Consider the following 16,781-nt stretch of genomic DNA (forward strand, 5'->3'; position numbering starts at 1 on the left):
GATTTTAGCTTCAGATTAACAAGTCGTATCAGCTACATTTTAAATAAGAAAATGCAGATAGATACATTTAGTAAAGAAACTAACAATGAATTCAAGTAAAACAAGGTGAACTCCAGATTTATTTATAGTGTTTATACACAGTTGTTCTATAGTCTTGCTGTCTTTTCTTTCCCAAGGTCATATTCCCATTGTTAAACCCACTTGACTGATGGCAGGGCTAGCTTTTTTCAGCCATACGCTAAACTCATTACTCTTGCCTCCATATTTTATTGCTTCCAATCGCAGAAATGTGCCATCGCTTACTCTAATCTTTGTTTCTGTGTTTGAGATTTAAAACAATCAATATGAAACAGGCAATTCGATTTAATTAAGGCTGTTTCATAGAATAACAACTATCTATATACATTTACTTATTCTTTATAGGAACAATGCATACTGTGCTTCATGTGTGCATAATTCAATGCATTGCTTATATTTCCTGATTTTTACCAGCCCATTTATATATAGAAATCACAAACTACCCAAATTAATGTAATATACACTTAAAGGAAAATGGTCATAATTTTTTTTTAATATTCGTGAATACGAATAATTGCAAGTAATACAGCCCCTATGTGCAATATTTTGTAATGACTGTATATATGTTAAGAAATAATGTTTTAATGTATCTCCTGACTTTTGCCCTTGCTGTATGGTAGCAGCCATCTTTAATCATCTGCTGCTACCACTTAAGCACCACTTATCTGCTAATATCATGAACAATTTAAAGGCCTAAAACCATTCCAGAGTGCATGTTAGAGATGCTGTGCTTTTACTCATGATTTGAGGATTTGTGAATGCACACTAGCTCTTGATTGCTTGCATGGTTGTTGGTTGGATATCCTTTGCTTCTGACCCAAGTGGCATTAAGATTGCTTCACTATGGAGTAAGGGTAAGCCAAGGATGTGCAGAAAATAGCTATTGACTTATATGTATGCAATGTATGTGTCTCCCTGGCTATCCTCTTGACTCCAGCCACTCAGCTCACACTGTTCTGAGCGGTTTATACAAAGGGCGACAAAAGCCAATCAAATTGTTGCAGACAGTTCTGTGTCTTTTTTGGGGGGGACGACAACAATTTTTTGTCTCTTTTGCACCATGTCAATTCAGAATGTATGATGTGTTCTCAGTCATTTTTTTCCACCAGAAAAGCACTAAACTTCAAATGTAGTAAGTCTCTTTTGGAATAATTAACCATGTAACCTGTAAAACCTAAATCAGAGAGAATAAATCAGTGGGTCTCACTCCAATGTTGCATGTTTTGTTTTTTTAAAGTAAAGAATCAGTAAGTAACAGTAATCAGAGGTGATGCTTGGATATGTGTCAGGTAAGGTGCTGAACAGGGGGGATAGCTATCAGTCCTCTGTCAAACTCAGCCGACTCTTACGGATAGCATGATGGCTGCACTGCCCGAAGAAACTTGGTGCCAGGATCGGGTGCCTCTCTAGCCCCAGGCCTTGATTAGGACCAGCATCTGTGTGGACAATGCAGGGCATACAAGCCACATGTGTGCACAGGTTTTCTCCGAAGCTTTTCCCTGTGAGTAGGCCCCTTGGTCTCTAGCTGCTTGTATTCCCAAGCTCTGCCCCTTTGCTCGGCTTTGGTAGTTGCCATACATTGCTGGAGTGTGAGCAAGAAGCATTGGAAATGGCAGTCGAGCTGCAGTTGGAACTCTGCAACAGTGCCGCTGGGAGCCTTCAAGAGAGGACTCATGTCATGTAAGTCCATGAGAGGAACAACTGACATGTTTGAGGGTTTGCACGTAGTTTACCGCTGTTCACACAGTGTGATAGGTATTTGCAGGCCAGATAGTCAGCACTGAGAGGACCAGGATATTCACCACCAGTCCAGGCCCTAGTAGGCCGTAACAGTATCCTCAGGCTTTTGGTCGTGAAAATGTTCGAGAAAGTTATGAAATTGCTTGCCCGAGCTCCCCTGTTTTTGGATTTGATTTCCAACCACTATTATTTGTACACTAGTTCAATTTATATTAATCTGCAAAATTATTTGTTTTCTGTGATTTATGTTTTACACGTTGGATGGTTGAAAGTTTGGAAAAGAGACTTCCTTAACCCCTTAAGGACGCATGACATGTGTGACATGTCATGATTCCCTTTTATTCCAGAAGTTTGGTCCTTAAGGGGTTAAACTGATGTAAAGTGAAACACTTTACATTCACGTTGCAGTTTTCATTGAGGCCTACAAAACAGGGTTATTTACTAAAGTAAGACTTACCAGGAATTAAAGTGGATTTCAAATTTCAGACTAGTATTTCCAGCGATTCTCACTTTAGCAAATAACGTTGTCAGAGTTTTAGAAACAGCTTCATCAAGAACATTTTTAAAGACATTCCTAAGAAGCTCTGTTGTATCAATTATTTTCCTCTTGATTAAATTTATTTAACAATGCAATATTGTTCAAAATGGCCACCACTTGAGTTCTAGTTGTAACAATATTATCCTTTGTAATTGTAACAAATACGTAATGAGGAAAATATTTGGGTAGCATAGAGCATTTGTCAGTAAAGTTGTGTAATATTTTACATATAAATTTCTTAAGTGCCTATATTGTTTTCTGATTGCATGTGTTAATAACTCTTATCTCGCTCACTCTCTTAGTTACACCTATTCAACGTTTATCTCACTTTCCTGACGTATAAAATAGAAAGCCTTATTACCGTATCTGAGCTTTAGAATGTGTACCTGGAAATATATTGCCCTGACTCCTTCTCTGACTAACTTCTTTACAATTTATTTGTGAAATGGAAAACCATTAAAAATACAAAACAAATACATTGATAGCTTTATGTGTTTTTTCCCCCTACATTTTTCTACCTGGTGAATATACTAGACACTCACAAAGTACGATAAGTGTTCACTTTATTATGTACAACTTTCTTATACTTTCCTTCTAAAATATGAATGATACAAACACTTTGCTCTAGAATAGTGGTCCACAACCCAGTCCTTATGTACCTCCTAACAGTCATGGATTTAGGGATTACCCAATTGTATGTAAGGTGTTTTTAAAAAAAAAAACACAAAAAAAAACCACTTTAGACACAACAGGGTAATCCCTAAATCCTAGAATGGTAGGGGGTACTTGAGGACTGGGTTGGGAACCACTGCTCTAGAACAACCCAAATTATGGTGGCATGGATGCTAGACCCATACAAATTGTTGTCCACATTGACATCACACAGTTACTGCAGGTTCATCGGCTACACATTTATGCTGCAAATCGCCAGTTCTAATACGTCCCCAAGGGCGATTATTATCTTGAGATCTGGTGGCTGTCAAGACCTCTGGGGTCCACTGAACATATTTTCATGTTTATAGAACCGGTTTGAGATGAAATAGGTCCAAATGTCATTGCATTTTGGTCCAAAATAAGGACTGTCCCTCGGAACCAGGGACACTTGGGACGTATGAGATGGCAGGTATTTTGAACAGCACATATTATCTTGATGCAAGTAGTCATAAGAAGATGGGACCACAAAGGAATTAATGTACACGGTCAGCAAACATACTCAAGCAGGCTGTGACGTTCAAACAATGGCCAATTACTAGTAAAAATATTTCTCACACGGTCATACAACCATCATAGGTACAGACTCAAAACTAACAATAGGAAATTAAATGTTAAAGGAACACTAAATTGAAAAAATAACCATCATGTCTATAAAAAAAAAAAAAAAAAGAAGAAAAGCAATTAAACTTATCTTTATCACAATGGCAAGATACAGACTCCTCATTGCAGCTGATTCTCCTACTGTGAAGTCATCCAGCTTTTGATGTCTTTCAACCAAATGAACACTAAATTGTGCATTTTCAGTTTGTCTCCATGTTATCTCCTTGTCAATCATTGTTATATGCTCTGTCCTTTGCACCTGGCAGTCAGCATAGAGAAAGCATACTGAGAAGAAATTAAACAATATTTCTATTTCTTTCCCCCATCTGCAGTGCCTGCCCTGGCTGTGCGTGGACTGAACTGGGTAGTAATGGTAATTGGTAAAAAGAGTCACCGTATGGACCATAAACACTGCTGTAGTGGATATGGTGCCAGGAGCTCCCTGTCACAGTTTAGCTTGTCAAACGGTTTTTGAAAGGTTTGGCACTTACCTGGCTCTTTTGGGTGGCTGCAGTCCTTCTGTTCTTAACACTAGTGCTTAAAAATGTATTTTATTATAAGAAATGGAGCATCACAGTTAAAAAAGGTTAACATAAGTCATATCCAATTTTTAAAAATGTATTCAATGGGGGAAAGAACTGACAGTTCCCATGTAATATGTATTTCAGTAAATGCGTTATTTTTGCTCATGCAAAAGCGTGTAGAATTTAAAAATAATAAAAAATAACTAGACTAGTACTTTTGAGCATGGTCAGAGAATTGCATAAACCTTTAACCCCTTAAGGACCAAACTTCCGGAATACAAGGCAATCATGACATGTCACACATGTCATGTGTCCTTAAGGGGTTAACATTGTATAGATTAACTTTAAAGACTGGAAAAAATAATAATTCTTTCTGTTAATAACCAGACAAAGTTCCAGTTACTCCAGCTTCCTGGCCCTTTTCATACTTATCAGAACAGTTAGTGCTTTGTAATTAGCTTTATAAATATGCAGTATTCCCCTTAATAAAAAAAAAAAAAAAAAACACGCAGTCAAAAGGTCAGCAGATCAGAGTGTATTGCAGACTTAATGAAAGCTAAGTGAGGGTTGAAAGTGCATTGTCCTCCTGTTCATGGAGTTCTAAGCTGCTTCTCAGGCATTCCAGCCACTAGGAGCCACAAGTGATCCAGACAGAACCTGGCAGGCAGGCAGACAGGAAGCAGCCACTGTCACCAACTCCTGCCAGGCTGAGCCTACCACTTCACACTCTGCCCTTCCCTCCTCCTATTAACCCTCCAGCTCCCGAGCTGCTGCTACTGCAGAGGAGAGGGGGCTGATTGGAGGCTTGCCTCCCCCCTCCTGTCCCCCCATGCGTAGGGCTTAATGCAGGGTGGAGGGGTGCTGCTGACAAGACAGTCACGCTGCTTGTGTGATGTTTTTACACCCACAGAGAGGAAAGAGGGCACCACACCAGCTGGGAACCCACTGCAGAGGGAGGAAGCCTGGCACAGCACCATCAACAGCAAACTCTTTACTACAGACTCCTTCCAGCAGAGAAACGAGGCAGAGAACGAAAAGTACGTGAGTAGTGAGCACCACACATACTCTGGGTCTGCTGTCTATGTTATTTATATTATTTAGTGCCAGTGGGATGGCTTCAATCATTTAGTAGATGGGTTTGAAACTGGCAGTGAAAAGGTGCATTTAACCCTGCAAGGGGAGCTCACAGCCTGCAACTGTGCACAATGACTGCAGGTTATTTTGGCAAGGCTTTATTCTATTAAAATGCCATGCCACCGGGTGTATGCCAGAATAGTCAACATATTGTCCTTAAGTCACTCTGGTTTGGCTGTGCATGCTGGGAGCTGTTATTAAGTTTGAACCCCAAGCAGAGCTACACTCCAGGGTAATCTTACTGTACTATATGAAATGTTTTGCCTGCTAAACTGTGTACAATTACCTCCCACCTCATTGCAGGCCAGTAAATATTGACATATTGCACTAATAATGCAGCATTTTAGAAAGGTATATGACGGACATTTAAATGTGGACTGTACATATGTAAAGGCAAAGATACGTTTTAGAATTAGTGAAACAAGTGTGATGTTCATAATGAGTCATGTTTTTAGTACTGTGCTCCACAATTGCTAATTATAAATATAGCTCCATTATTACTATTGATATAACAGCTGTGGGACAAAGTTCTAAAAGTGGACCAATGAGCAGGAACATTCCATTGGTTTCTATGGTAACTGCACCACTTCTAGAACTTTGACCAAGAAAAAGAAATGCTGTTTATAAAAAAACCCCAATGTGTTTCAATGCACTATATATAGAACGTACGCTAGGCCAGGTTTCACACATAATGTGGCAGCATACTTAGGAGATTTAAGGGAAACCTTTTCTGACATACACAAAATATTTTGGGAATGTGTGTGTGTGTGTGACTTTCTCCCTCCGAATTATTGGCACCATCTTGTTTAATACGGCTTGATGAATGTTAATGTTAAGAAGATATTTTCTCAACACATATTACCCCAGCACAAATGTTTAAATCATCTGTATTCACTGTAAATGGCAATGTATGTGTTCAGAGGTCTTTTTCATGTCCGTCATAAACAAATATCTATATCAATTAGACGGGGACCCAAATTGTGTGTGTGTTTCTAGTTTTGGAAAAAGAAAGTACCCCCTTGCGGGGATAAGGTAAGTGTGTCCAGATCGTATCTCAGTAGGGGGTAACCCTTGTATTATATACAGTAAGACAGTAAAGGTAGTGTATACCTAGGACCAAAGGTCTAGGTAACACAAGTGAGATACAGATCTCAGAAGTCTGCTAAAATAAATAATCTTTAATTAGGTATACTTTACCATGAACAAATACAACAACATAAATGTGAATACTTAAAATAAAAAATCACCCAAAACGGTGCAAGAGGAGATCAAAAGGGGCTCAGGGAGTAATTGATGAGATATCAACTTAGGCAAAAGTGCTCTAGATGTATGCTCATTACTGGGGAATATGAATGGGAGGTACCAATGTACACTTGACTAACCTGCTGATTCGTAAACAGAACCAAACCCTTAAAACTAGAAGGGGAAGAAACCGCTAATATGATACTCCAACTGTGGAGTGCAGCATAGAACCGTAGAAGTGTATATTCTTGTGGAGGTATAGGTACAATGAGCTCCTAACAATATAACCCTTCACGGTATTGCAACAGGTGATGTTGCATACTTGCTTAGTGGCCACGAGTGGATCCTGTAGCCATCACAAGGTAACCCTAGAGGGTATTGCAACAAAAATTGTTACGGAAATATTCATATAGCCACACCTGAAAAGCTAGATGCAAGACAGTAGCATAAAGTACTAGGTAGATAGTATAGATATGGGATACTTAGATGTTCCCCTATGGAATATAAACAAACTCAACACTACTTAGAACTACCCCCAGTGCTGTATGCACTGACTGGTAGATGGTGTAGATTGGGATACTTAAATGTTCCCCTATTAAATGCAAACTGACTCAATGTTACTTGGAACTAACCAAAGTGCTGTATAAATATCAACAGGCTCAACACTACTTAGAACTAACCCCAGTGCTGTATGCACTGACTGGTAGAAAGTGTAGATTGGGATACTTGAATGTTCCCCTGTTAAATATAAACGGACTCAATGATACTTGGAACTAGCCACAGTGCTGTATGCACTGCCTGATTAAAGCAAGGCTAATAGCAAGGCTAATAAAGTCGTATAGCACACTTGGTTTATCTTAGCTGGAATCCAACAGATAGTAGTAATTATAGTACAAATCCCTTATTCCCTCCAAAAGAATCTCCAAACAGGCCCCAGCTCCTCTTGTCTTAATACAACACCCTTGATAGTGAAGTGAAAAATAGTGAAAAAACCGTGATTATAAAATCATCTAAATTCTCTGCATGTCTGCCTAACGCGTTTCGGCGCTGTACAAAGCGCCTTTCTCAAAGGCTGTCATTGAGCAAATGCTCGAGAGAGCTTATTAAGTATAAATCCTAGCCGAAATTCGTCCAATCAGCAACAGCATGGGCGGAGTATAAAGTTCGATCCGCCCCTCGTTCGTGATAGGTGTAAGAGACATCAGTCTTGCAGCCTCTGGCCAATCAGAGCGGGTCCAGGGTGGGGCTTAATGCCGGAGCTATAGTTAGATACACCCATCAGCAGTGATGTGTGTTCGAGCTGTCCATCTCATAGGTTCTGACCAATCAGACTGGGGGGGGGGCGGGACTAAGTGCCGAAGCCGAAATCCAGTGTAAAGTGCTGACAGGGTCATAGGCTAAACCGCAATATGAGTGTGACAGCATTGGACTGGTTAGAAAACACATCAATGAGGATAACCCAATGGTGGGCATTATAGTGCATAATAGTAGCGTCCTAATTGTGTACATATAGAACAGACTGGGAACATTATCCAGCCGAAGTGACGTTCTTATTTTGGTACATATAGGACAGACTGGGAACTAAATAAGTATTACCCAGCCGAAGGTAAATCTTGCTGTATCCATATAGCCTCAAAGTTGGAGAGGATCATAAGGATACCTTCGTACTATATATTAGTTGCTGACTGGTAGACCTTAAAATCGGTCGCTAGTAGTATGGTTCATGATGATGGCCTGATAAAGAAGTGATATGTACAGAGGAGTATGTACATAAGCAGACCACAAGTATAACAAAATGTGAAGGAAAAATGACTATTGAGAACGAAGTTCTCATTATAAAATAGTTCTCATTATGAAATAAAGGGGGTGAAGGAAAAACCTTCATTGAGGCCGTTAGGGGACATGGTGTTCAATGTCTGAATCCAGAAACACTCTCTCCTCCTTAGGATGAGATCCAGGTCTCCCCCTCTTTTGCCCACATGGACTTTTTCTATCCCTGCAAATTTGAAGCCTCTAGAGGTATCCCCTTGGTGTGTTCTAGCATGTCTTGCTACAGGGGTATCTCTATCTGATGAGACTGAATGGACATGTTCCATCATGCGCCTCTTGAAGGGACGTATAGTTTTCCCTACGTATTTTTTACCACATTTGCATGTGAGGAGATAAACTAGTCCAGTTGAATTGCAATTGAAAAATTGTTTTATCAATGTCTTATGTGCACCAGAGGAGTCAGTTATGGATTTAGAGTCTCTATCTATGTAGCTGCAGGCTACACAGCGTCCACACTGATAGGTACCATAGACATTAAGCCAATTTTTCTTATGTTTGTTGTGTTTGGACAGGTGGCTTGGAACTAACAGATCCTTTAGATTCCTACCCCTCTTCGCTGTTATGGAGACGTGTGATGGAATCACATCTTTAAGATGTCTGTCCTGTGTGAGTAATGGCCAGAATCTAGCCATAATCTTCTTAGATATATCCCAGCCAGCGTCGAAATTCGCCACACAGCGGATTACTTTCGGGGGTGCGGGTTTGGGGATGTTGTCTAGCAGCACTTCACGGTCACTAAGAAGTGCCCGCTGATAAGCCTGTTTGAGGCACCTGTTAGGGTAGCCCTTGGCTTTGAATCTTGTTCTTAGCAGTGCTGCTTTTTCTATGAAGTCTTTCTCAGTGGAGCAATTTCTTTTTAGTCGAAGGTATTGTCCCACTGGGATACCCCTTTTCAGAGGGTTAGGATGGTAGCTCTGCCAATTGAGCATATTGTTGGTTGATGTCGGTTTTCGGTAAAGAGAAGTTTGTATCCTTAGATCGCTCGTGATGGTGAAAGTGCAATCAAGAAAGTTCAATGAGGATGTCCCAATTTCCATAGTTAAACGTAGATTGAGATCGTTTACGTTCAGAACCCCCACAAATTCGATGAAGAGTTCCTTTGTACCTGTCCAGATGACCATAATATCGTCTATATAACGTTTCCAGGTATGGACATAGTCCATATAACATTTCATGCGTTCAGAATAAACGATATGTTTTTCCCACCAACCAAGGTGCAGGTTCGCATACGAGGGGACTGCGATGGGGACGTCTTGTGCCCCCTCGTATGCGAACCTGCACCTTGGTTGGTGGGAAAAACATATCGTTTATTCTGAACGCATGAAATGTTATATGGACTATGTCCATACCTGGAAACGTTATATAGACGATATTATGGTCATCTGGACAGGTACAAAGGAACTCTTCATCGAATTTGTGGGGGTTCTGAACGTAAACGATCTCAATCTACGTTTAACTATGGAAATTGGGACATCCTCATTGAACTTTCTTGATTGCACTTTCACCATCACGAGCGATCTAAGGATACAAACTTCTCTTTACCGAAAACCGACATCAACCAACAATATGCTCAATTGGCAGAGCTACCATCCTAACCCTCTGAAAAGGGGTATCCCAGTGGGACAATACCTTCGACTAAAAAGAAATTGCTCCACTGAGAAAGACTTCATAGAAAAAGCAGCACTGCTAAGAACAAGATTCAAAGCCAAGGGCTACCCTAACAGGTGCCTCAAACAGGCTTATCAGCGGGCACTTCTTAGTGACCGTGAAGTGCTGCTAGACAACATCCCCAAACCCGCACCCCCGAAAGTAATCCGCTGTGTGGCGAATTTCGACGCTGGCTGGGATATATCTAAGAAGATTATGGCTAGATTCTGGCCATTACTCACACAGGACAGACATCTTAAAGATGTGATTCCATCACACGTCTCCATAACAGCGAAGAGGGGTAGGAATCTAAAGGATCTGTTAGTTCCAAGCCACCTGTCCAAACACAACAAACATAAGAAAAATTGGCTTAATGTCTATGGTACCTATCAGTGTGGACGCTGTGTAGCCTGCAGCTACATAGATAGAGACTCTAAATCCATAACTGACTCCTCTGGTGCACATAAGACATTGATAAAACAATTTTTCAATTGCAATTCAACTGGACTAGTTTATCTCCTCACATGCAAATGTGGTAAAAAATACGTAGGGAAAACTATACGTCCCTTCAAGAGGCGCATGATGGAACATGTCCATTCAGTCTCATCAGATAGAGATACCCCTGTAGCAAGACATGCTAGAACACACCAAGGGGATACCTCTAGAGGCTTCAAATTTGCAGGGATAGAAAAAGTCCATGTGGGCAAAAGAGGGGGAGACCTGGATCTCATCCTAAGGAGGAGAGAGTGTTTCTGGATTCAGACATTGAACACCATGTCCCCTAACGGCCTCAATGAAGGTTTTTCCTTCACCCCCTTTATTTCATAATGAGAACTATTTTATAATGAGAACTTCGTTCTCAATAGTCATTTTTCCTTCACATTTTGTTATACTTGTGGTCTGCTTATGTACATACTCCTCTGTACATATCACTTCTTTATCAGGCCATCATCATGAACCATACTACTAGCGACCGATTTTAAGGTCTACCAGTCAGCAACTAATATATAGTACGAAGGTATCCTTATGATCCTCTCCAACTTTGAGGCTATATGGATACAGCAAGATTTACCTTCGGCTGGGTAATACTTATTTAGTTCCCAGTCTGTCCTATATGTACCAAAATAAGAACGTCACTTCGGCTGGATAATGTTCCCAGTCTGTTCTATATGTACACAATTAGGACGCTACTATTATGCACTATAATGCCCACCATTGGGTTATCCTCATTGATGTGTTTTCTAACCAGTCCAATGCTGTCACACTCATATTGCGGTTTAGCCTATGACCCTGTCAGCACTTTACACTGGATTTCGGCTTCGGCACTTAGTCCCGCCCCCCCCCCAGTCTGATTGGTCAGAACCTATGAGATGGACAGCTCGAACACACATCACTGCTGATGGGTGTATCTAACTATAGCTCCGGCATTAAGCCCCACCCTGGACCCGCTCTGATTGGCCAGAGGCTGCAAGACTGATGTCTCTTACACCTATCACGAACGAGGGGCGGATCGAACTTTATACTCCGCCCATGCTGTTGCTGATTGGACGAATTTCGGCTAGGATTTATACTTAATAAGCTCTCTCGAGCATTTGCTCAATGACAGCCTTTGAGAAAGGCGCTTTGTACAGCGCCGAAACGCGTTAGGCAGACATGCAGAGAATTTAGATGATTTTATAATCACGGTTTTTTCACTATTTTTCACTTCACTATCAAGGGTGTTGTATTAAGACAAGAGGAGCTGGGGCCTGTTTGGAGATTCTTTTGGAGGGAATAAGGGATTTGTACTATAATTACTACTATCTGTTGGATTCCAGCTAAGATAAACCAAGTGTGCTATACGACTTTATTAGCCTTGCTATTAGCCTTGCTTTAATCAGGCAGTGCATACAGCACTGTGGCTAGTTCCAAGTATCATTGAGTCCGTTTATATTTAACAGGGGAACATTCAAGTATCCCAATCTACACTTTCTACCAGTCAGTGCATACAGCACTGGGGTTAGTTCTAAGTAGTGTTGAGCCTGTTGATATTTATACAGCACTTTGGTTAGTTCCAAGTAACATTGAGTCAGTTTGCATTTAATAGGGGAACATTTAAGTATCCCAATCTACACCATCTACCAGTCAGTGCATACAGCACTGGGGGTAGTTCTAAGTAGTGTTGAGTTTGTTTATATTCCATAGGGGAACATCTAAGTATCCCATATCTATACTATCTACCTAGTACTTTATGCTACTGTCTTGCATCTAGCTTTTCAGGTGTGGCTATATGAATATTTCCGTAACAATTTTTGTTGCAATACCCTCTAGGGTTACCTTGTGATGGCTACAGGATCCACTCGTGGCCACTAAGCAAGTATGCAACATCACCTGTTGCAATACCGTGAAGGGTTATATTGTTAGGAGCTCATTGTACCTATACCTCCACAAGAATATACACTTCTACGGTTCTATGCTGCACTCCACAGTTGGAGTATCATATTAGCGGTTTCTTCCCCTTCTAGTTTTAAGGGTTTGGTTCTGTTTACGAATCAGCAGGTTAGTCAAGTGTACATTGGTACCTCCCATTCATATTCCCCAGTAATGAGCATACATCTAGAGCACTTTTGCCTAAGTTGATATCTCATCAATTACTCCCTGAGCCCCTTTTGATCTCCTCTTGCACCGTTTTGGGTGATTTTTTATTTTAAGTATTCACATTTATGTTGTTGTATTTGTTCATGGTAAAGTATACCTAATTAAAGATTATTTATTTTAGCAGACTTCTGAGATCTGTATCTCACTTGTGTTACCTAGACCTTTGGTCCTAGGTATACACTACCTTTACTGTTTCTAGTTTTGTAATCCATTTTGGATTAATTTTGCAAACCAGTATCATTAGACTCTTCCCATTGTCAGAGTACTCTTAGCTACATGACACAAGGCAATGTCACTGCTGTAAGCTATTTGTTACCGGCAACTTGTAGAACCTTACATATTTGTGTTACAACCATGGTAGACCAACAGAGCAAATGTTTAGGCACCAAAATAAAGGTCCCAAATCAGGTGGGACAAGACTCTGGTCTATACAGTGTGCTGGTTACATTACATTAGAGCACAGTTTTGAATGCCAGCTGTCAAAACCTACTGTAACAGTTTTTTTTCTGTGTCAAAATAAGCTTTATTAACTTTATTTCATGTATTCAGCACTGCTATGTGTTTGGAAAATACTCACAATCACTAAGAATAGCCATTGTAATCATACAAGCTTTTTGGCGTGGCGTTCAGGGAACATGCTCTAAATTCTTCAAGGGCACCATGAAACATAAATAATTATACAATGCCAACCTGTCATTCTTGTAGGACAGGCTCTGTTTAACGTTTTGTTGGAAAGCATACTATATTCCTGGTTAAATACGTTGTTATTATTACTATTATTATTATTAAAGGAACACTTCAAGCACCATAACCACTACAGCAAGCTTATGATGGGACTTATGAGTGCCTTAACGCCATGTAAGTAGTCAAACTTACATGTTACTACTTACTACTATTAGTTTGACTTCTTACCTTGTAAGAGCTTAAGTTTGCTGTCCTGAATGGAGCCCTACAGTAAAGAGCCAGTTTATTGTCGGAGAGTGTCAGCTGCTTTCACTCAGCCAATGAGCTAAGCCCTGCCCTGCACCGCTGGATTTAGTGCAAAGCTCTCACTGAGGGAGTGGTGCCTGGCAAGCCCCCAGATGTATAAGTGGGCAAACATGGCTGCTCGAAATTGGGACTGTCTCTTCCCACAGTGTTTAATGTTATGTTTGCTTATCTTCCATACCATGCTTGATATTATTTGATTAAAATGCAAGGGTACAAATATGTTCGGCCACATCTCTATGTGTTTGTAACATCTGTAAAATAAAATTAAATGTAGACATCCAAACATATTGATCATGTAACTGGGCTTCTTCATCATAGTTCACTGTCAATTGTTGTTTTAAAGAAACACTTTCGTGTTAGGAATACAAAGATGTGTTTATAATACTAACATGTTCCCCAGCACTGCACCTCCTCCATCCCAGGCAATAAAAAAGTGTTAAAAAAACCATTATTTACTTAATCGACTCCAGTGCCGATGTCTTTCAATCCTATGAGGACCTAATGCGCTTGCGTGGCGCACGCCTTAGGCCTTCAACATAGGAAAGCATTGCCTAAATGAGGCAATGCTTTCCTATGGGGTTTTCTCTTAAAAATGTGTTAGTGTGAGGACGTTCAGCGTTGTTTCACGGGGTCGAACTCTGTGAAACTCCAGGAAGAGCCTCTAGTTGCTGTCTGTTATACAGCCACTAGAGGAAGTCCTAATACTGCAATATAAACATGGCAGTTTCTCTAAAATTGCAATGTTTTACTGCAGGGCAAAGGGGGACAGGGACACTGCGCCCAGACTACTTCAATGAGCTGGGTGCTTATGGTGTCCCCTTAAGCTCTGCCATTGAACATAGTATATGGAGATGTAGTGTTTCTCGTCCTATACTGAACTGGATTGTAATGTTAATTGTTAAAGGGACACTATAGTCACCTGAACAACTTTAGCTTAATGAAGCAGTTTTGATGTATAGAATATGCCTCTGCAGCCTCACTGCTCAATCATCTGCCATTTAGGAGTTAAATCCCTTTGTTTATGAACCCTAGTCACACCTCCCTGCGTGTGACTTGCACAGCCTTCCATAAACACTTCCTGTAAAGAGAGCCCTATTTAGGCTTTCTTTATTGCACGTTCTGTTTAATTAAGATTTTCTTATCCCCTGCTATGTTAATAGCTTGCTAGACCCTGCAAGAGCCTACTGTATGTGATTAAAGTTCAATTTAGAGATTGAGATACAATTATTTAAGGTAAATTACATCTGTTTGAAAGTGAAACCAGTTTTTTTTTCATGCAGGCTCTGTCAATCATAGCCAGGGGAGGTGTGGCTAGGGCTGCATTAACAGAAACAAAGTGATTTAACTCCTAAATGACAGTGAATTGAGCAGTGAAATTGCAGGGGAATGATCTATACACTAAAACTGCTTTATTTAGCTAAAGTAATTTAGGTGACTAAAGTGTTCCTTTAATCTTTAAAGGGTTACTCCAATCAAAAATCATTGTTTTCATAAAATACTGTTTTACTGATTGATTAGAATAACCCTTGCTTTGGTGTTTCTCCCACAACCCCAGAATAAAAAAACAAAGAAAGAAAGCATTAAGATTACACCTAACTTAACTGTGTCCCGTCGTGGCCAGGTTCTCCCTGCAGCCTGATCCTCCTCGACTGATCTCACTCCTCCTTGCCGTAAGGGACGCTACGTTAAGGAGGATGAAGGGGGCAGTATAGTGTAGCGGACTGTGCCGCCATTGACTGTCTGACGCCAGCATACGGTGCGTTCTGGTGCATGCTTTGCTTTCTACTGTCAGATGACAAATATGCACAGAATTCACATTTGCTAATGACACCTTAGTGGCGCTGCAGGCAGCAGAGAGATTAAACTCAGTATGTGCAGCACTTCATAGCGAAACACTCCACATACAGACTCCAGGCGCCATGACAACTTCAAATCAGTGAAGTGGTCATGGTGCTTTGAGTAACCATTTATTTAACAATTACAAAAAAACAGAGTAACACATAAAAAGTGGTTTAGCACACATTATAGGATATTTTCAATAGTTTTTTTGTATTCAGTGTTTAATTTTATACTATATGTTATTTGGAAAATTATCTTCTCTATAAGAGCCAGAGAAGCTCTCTGTATATAGCTAAGCCTGGTGATGCAGGGCTTAGCTCATTGGCTGTGAACGATCAGCTGATACTCTCAGCCAATTTACTGGCCTTGCATGGCATAGATATGCTCAGGAGAGCTAACAGATGCTCCTAGAAGCTAAATAGAAACTCCCAAGAGAAAGTGACCATCTCTAGGAAGACCCCAGGTAAATTGTAAAACCGTTAGCAAATGGTTACATTGGTGGGGTGCAAATCTATGCATATTTTCCAGATTTGCCTTTTGATTCTATCTATCTGTTCTTAATTTTACAGTTTTTTTTTTGTTTTTGTTTTTTTTAGGGGGAAAATATAGGCCACATTATTGCTTAATTAGGATTGTGTTTTCCCCTGGGGAAATTGGTTTAGTCCTGCTCTATCGGTTTGTTGCCATATTACCATCTGCTGTATGTTGGATGTAATTATTATTTGACTGAAACTTATAATTATGTATATATTTGTGCTCTATATTTTATTTGTTCTATGTGTTTATTTAATAAAACTAGAATGTTACAAGTCAGTTTTAATGCCTTCATCCCTCATGGTCAAATTCCTGTCTGATTTGATTGTGTGCAGCGTGTTAAAATAATTTGGCTTCTGAGTAAAATCTTATTTAAAGGGGAACTGTCAATTGTGAGGATTTTTAATGTTATGTGCACTTACCCTTGTGTAAATGTGTGTGAGGTGTGAAAAATAAAATGAAATGTGGAAATTAACACTTCTTTATCCTGCAACTGGGTGCCTCCATCTTAGCTCCCTATCAATCATTGTAATAAACTCTGTCCTTTGCACCTGGCAGCCATCTTAGAGAAATTATACTGACAAGAGAAGTAAAACATTGTTTCTATTCTCCTCTTCATTAAAAATATCTGCCCTGGGTTATCAGTGCCTTCTTACATTTAAGTGTTGAACCGTTTTCAAACAGTTCCACACTTGAACACTTGGAACTTGTCAGACGCTGGTCCGATCTCCTCT

The 16,781-nt window shown here is 40.1% G+C and overlaps 1 protein-coding gene across 1 annotated transcript in view; it reads left to right on the forward strand.

Annotated features, from left to right (window-relative positions):
* The window catches only part of CUX2 (cut like homeobox 2), a 403,117-nt gene that overhangs the window by 295,868 nt on the left and 90,468 nt on the right, over window positions 1-16,781 (forward strand). The window contains exon 6 of the mRNA XM_063454230.1: window positions 5,105-5,231. Coding sequence (XP_063310300.1) covers window positions 5,105-5,231 — 127 coding nt within the window. The remainder of the gene's footprint in view (window positions 1-5,104; window positions 5,232-16,781) is intronic.

Source organism: Pelobates fuscus, chromosome 5, assembly GCF_036172605.1.
Source record: "Pelobates fuscus isolate aPelFus1 chromosome 5, aPelFus1.pri, whole genome shotgun sequence".
Classification (NCBI taxonomy): Eukaryota; Metazoa; Chordata; class Amphibia; order Anura; family Pelobatidae; genus Pelobates; species Pelobates fuscus.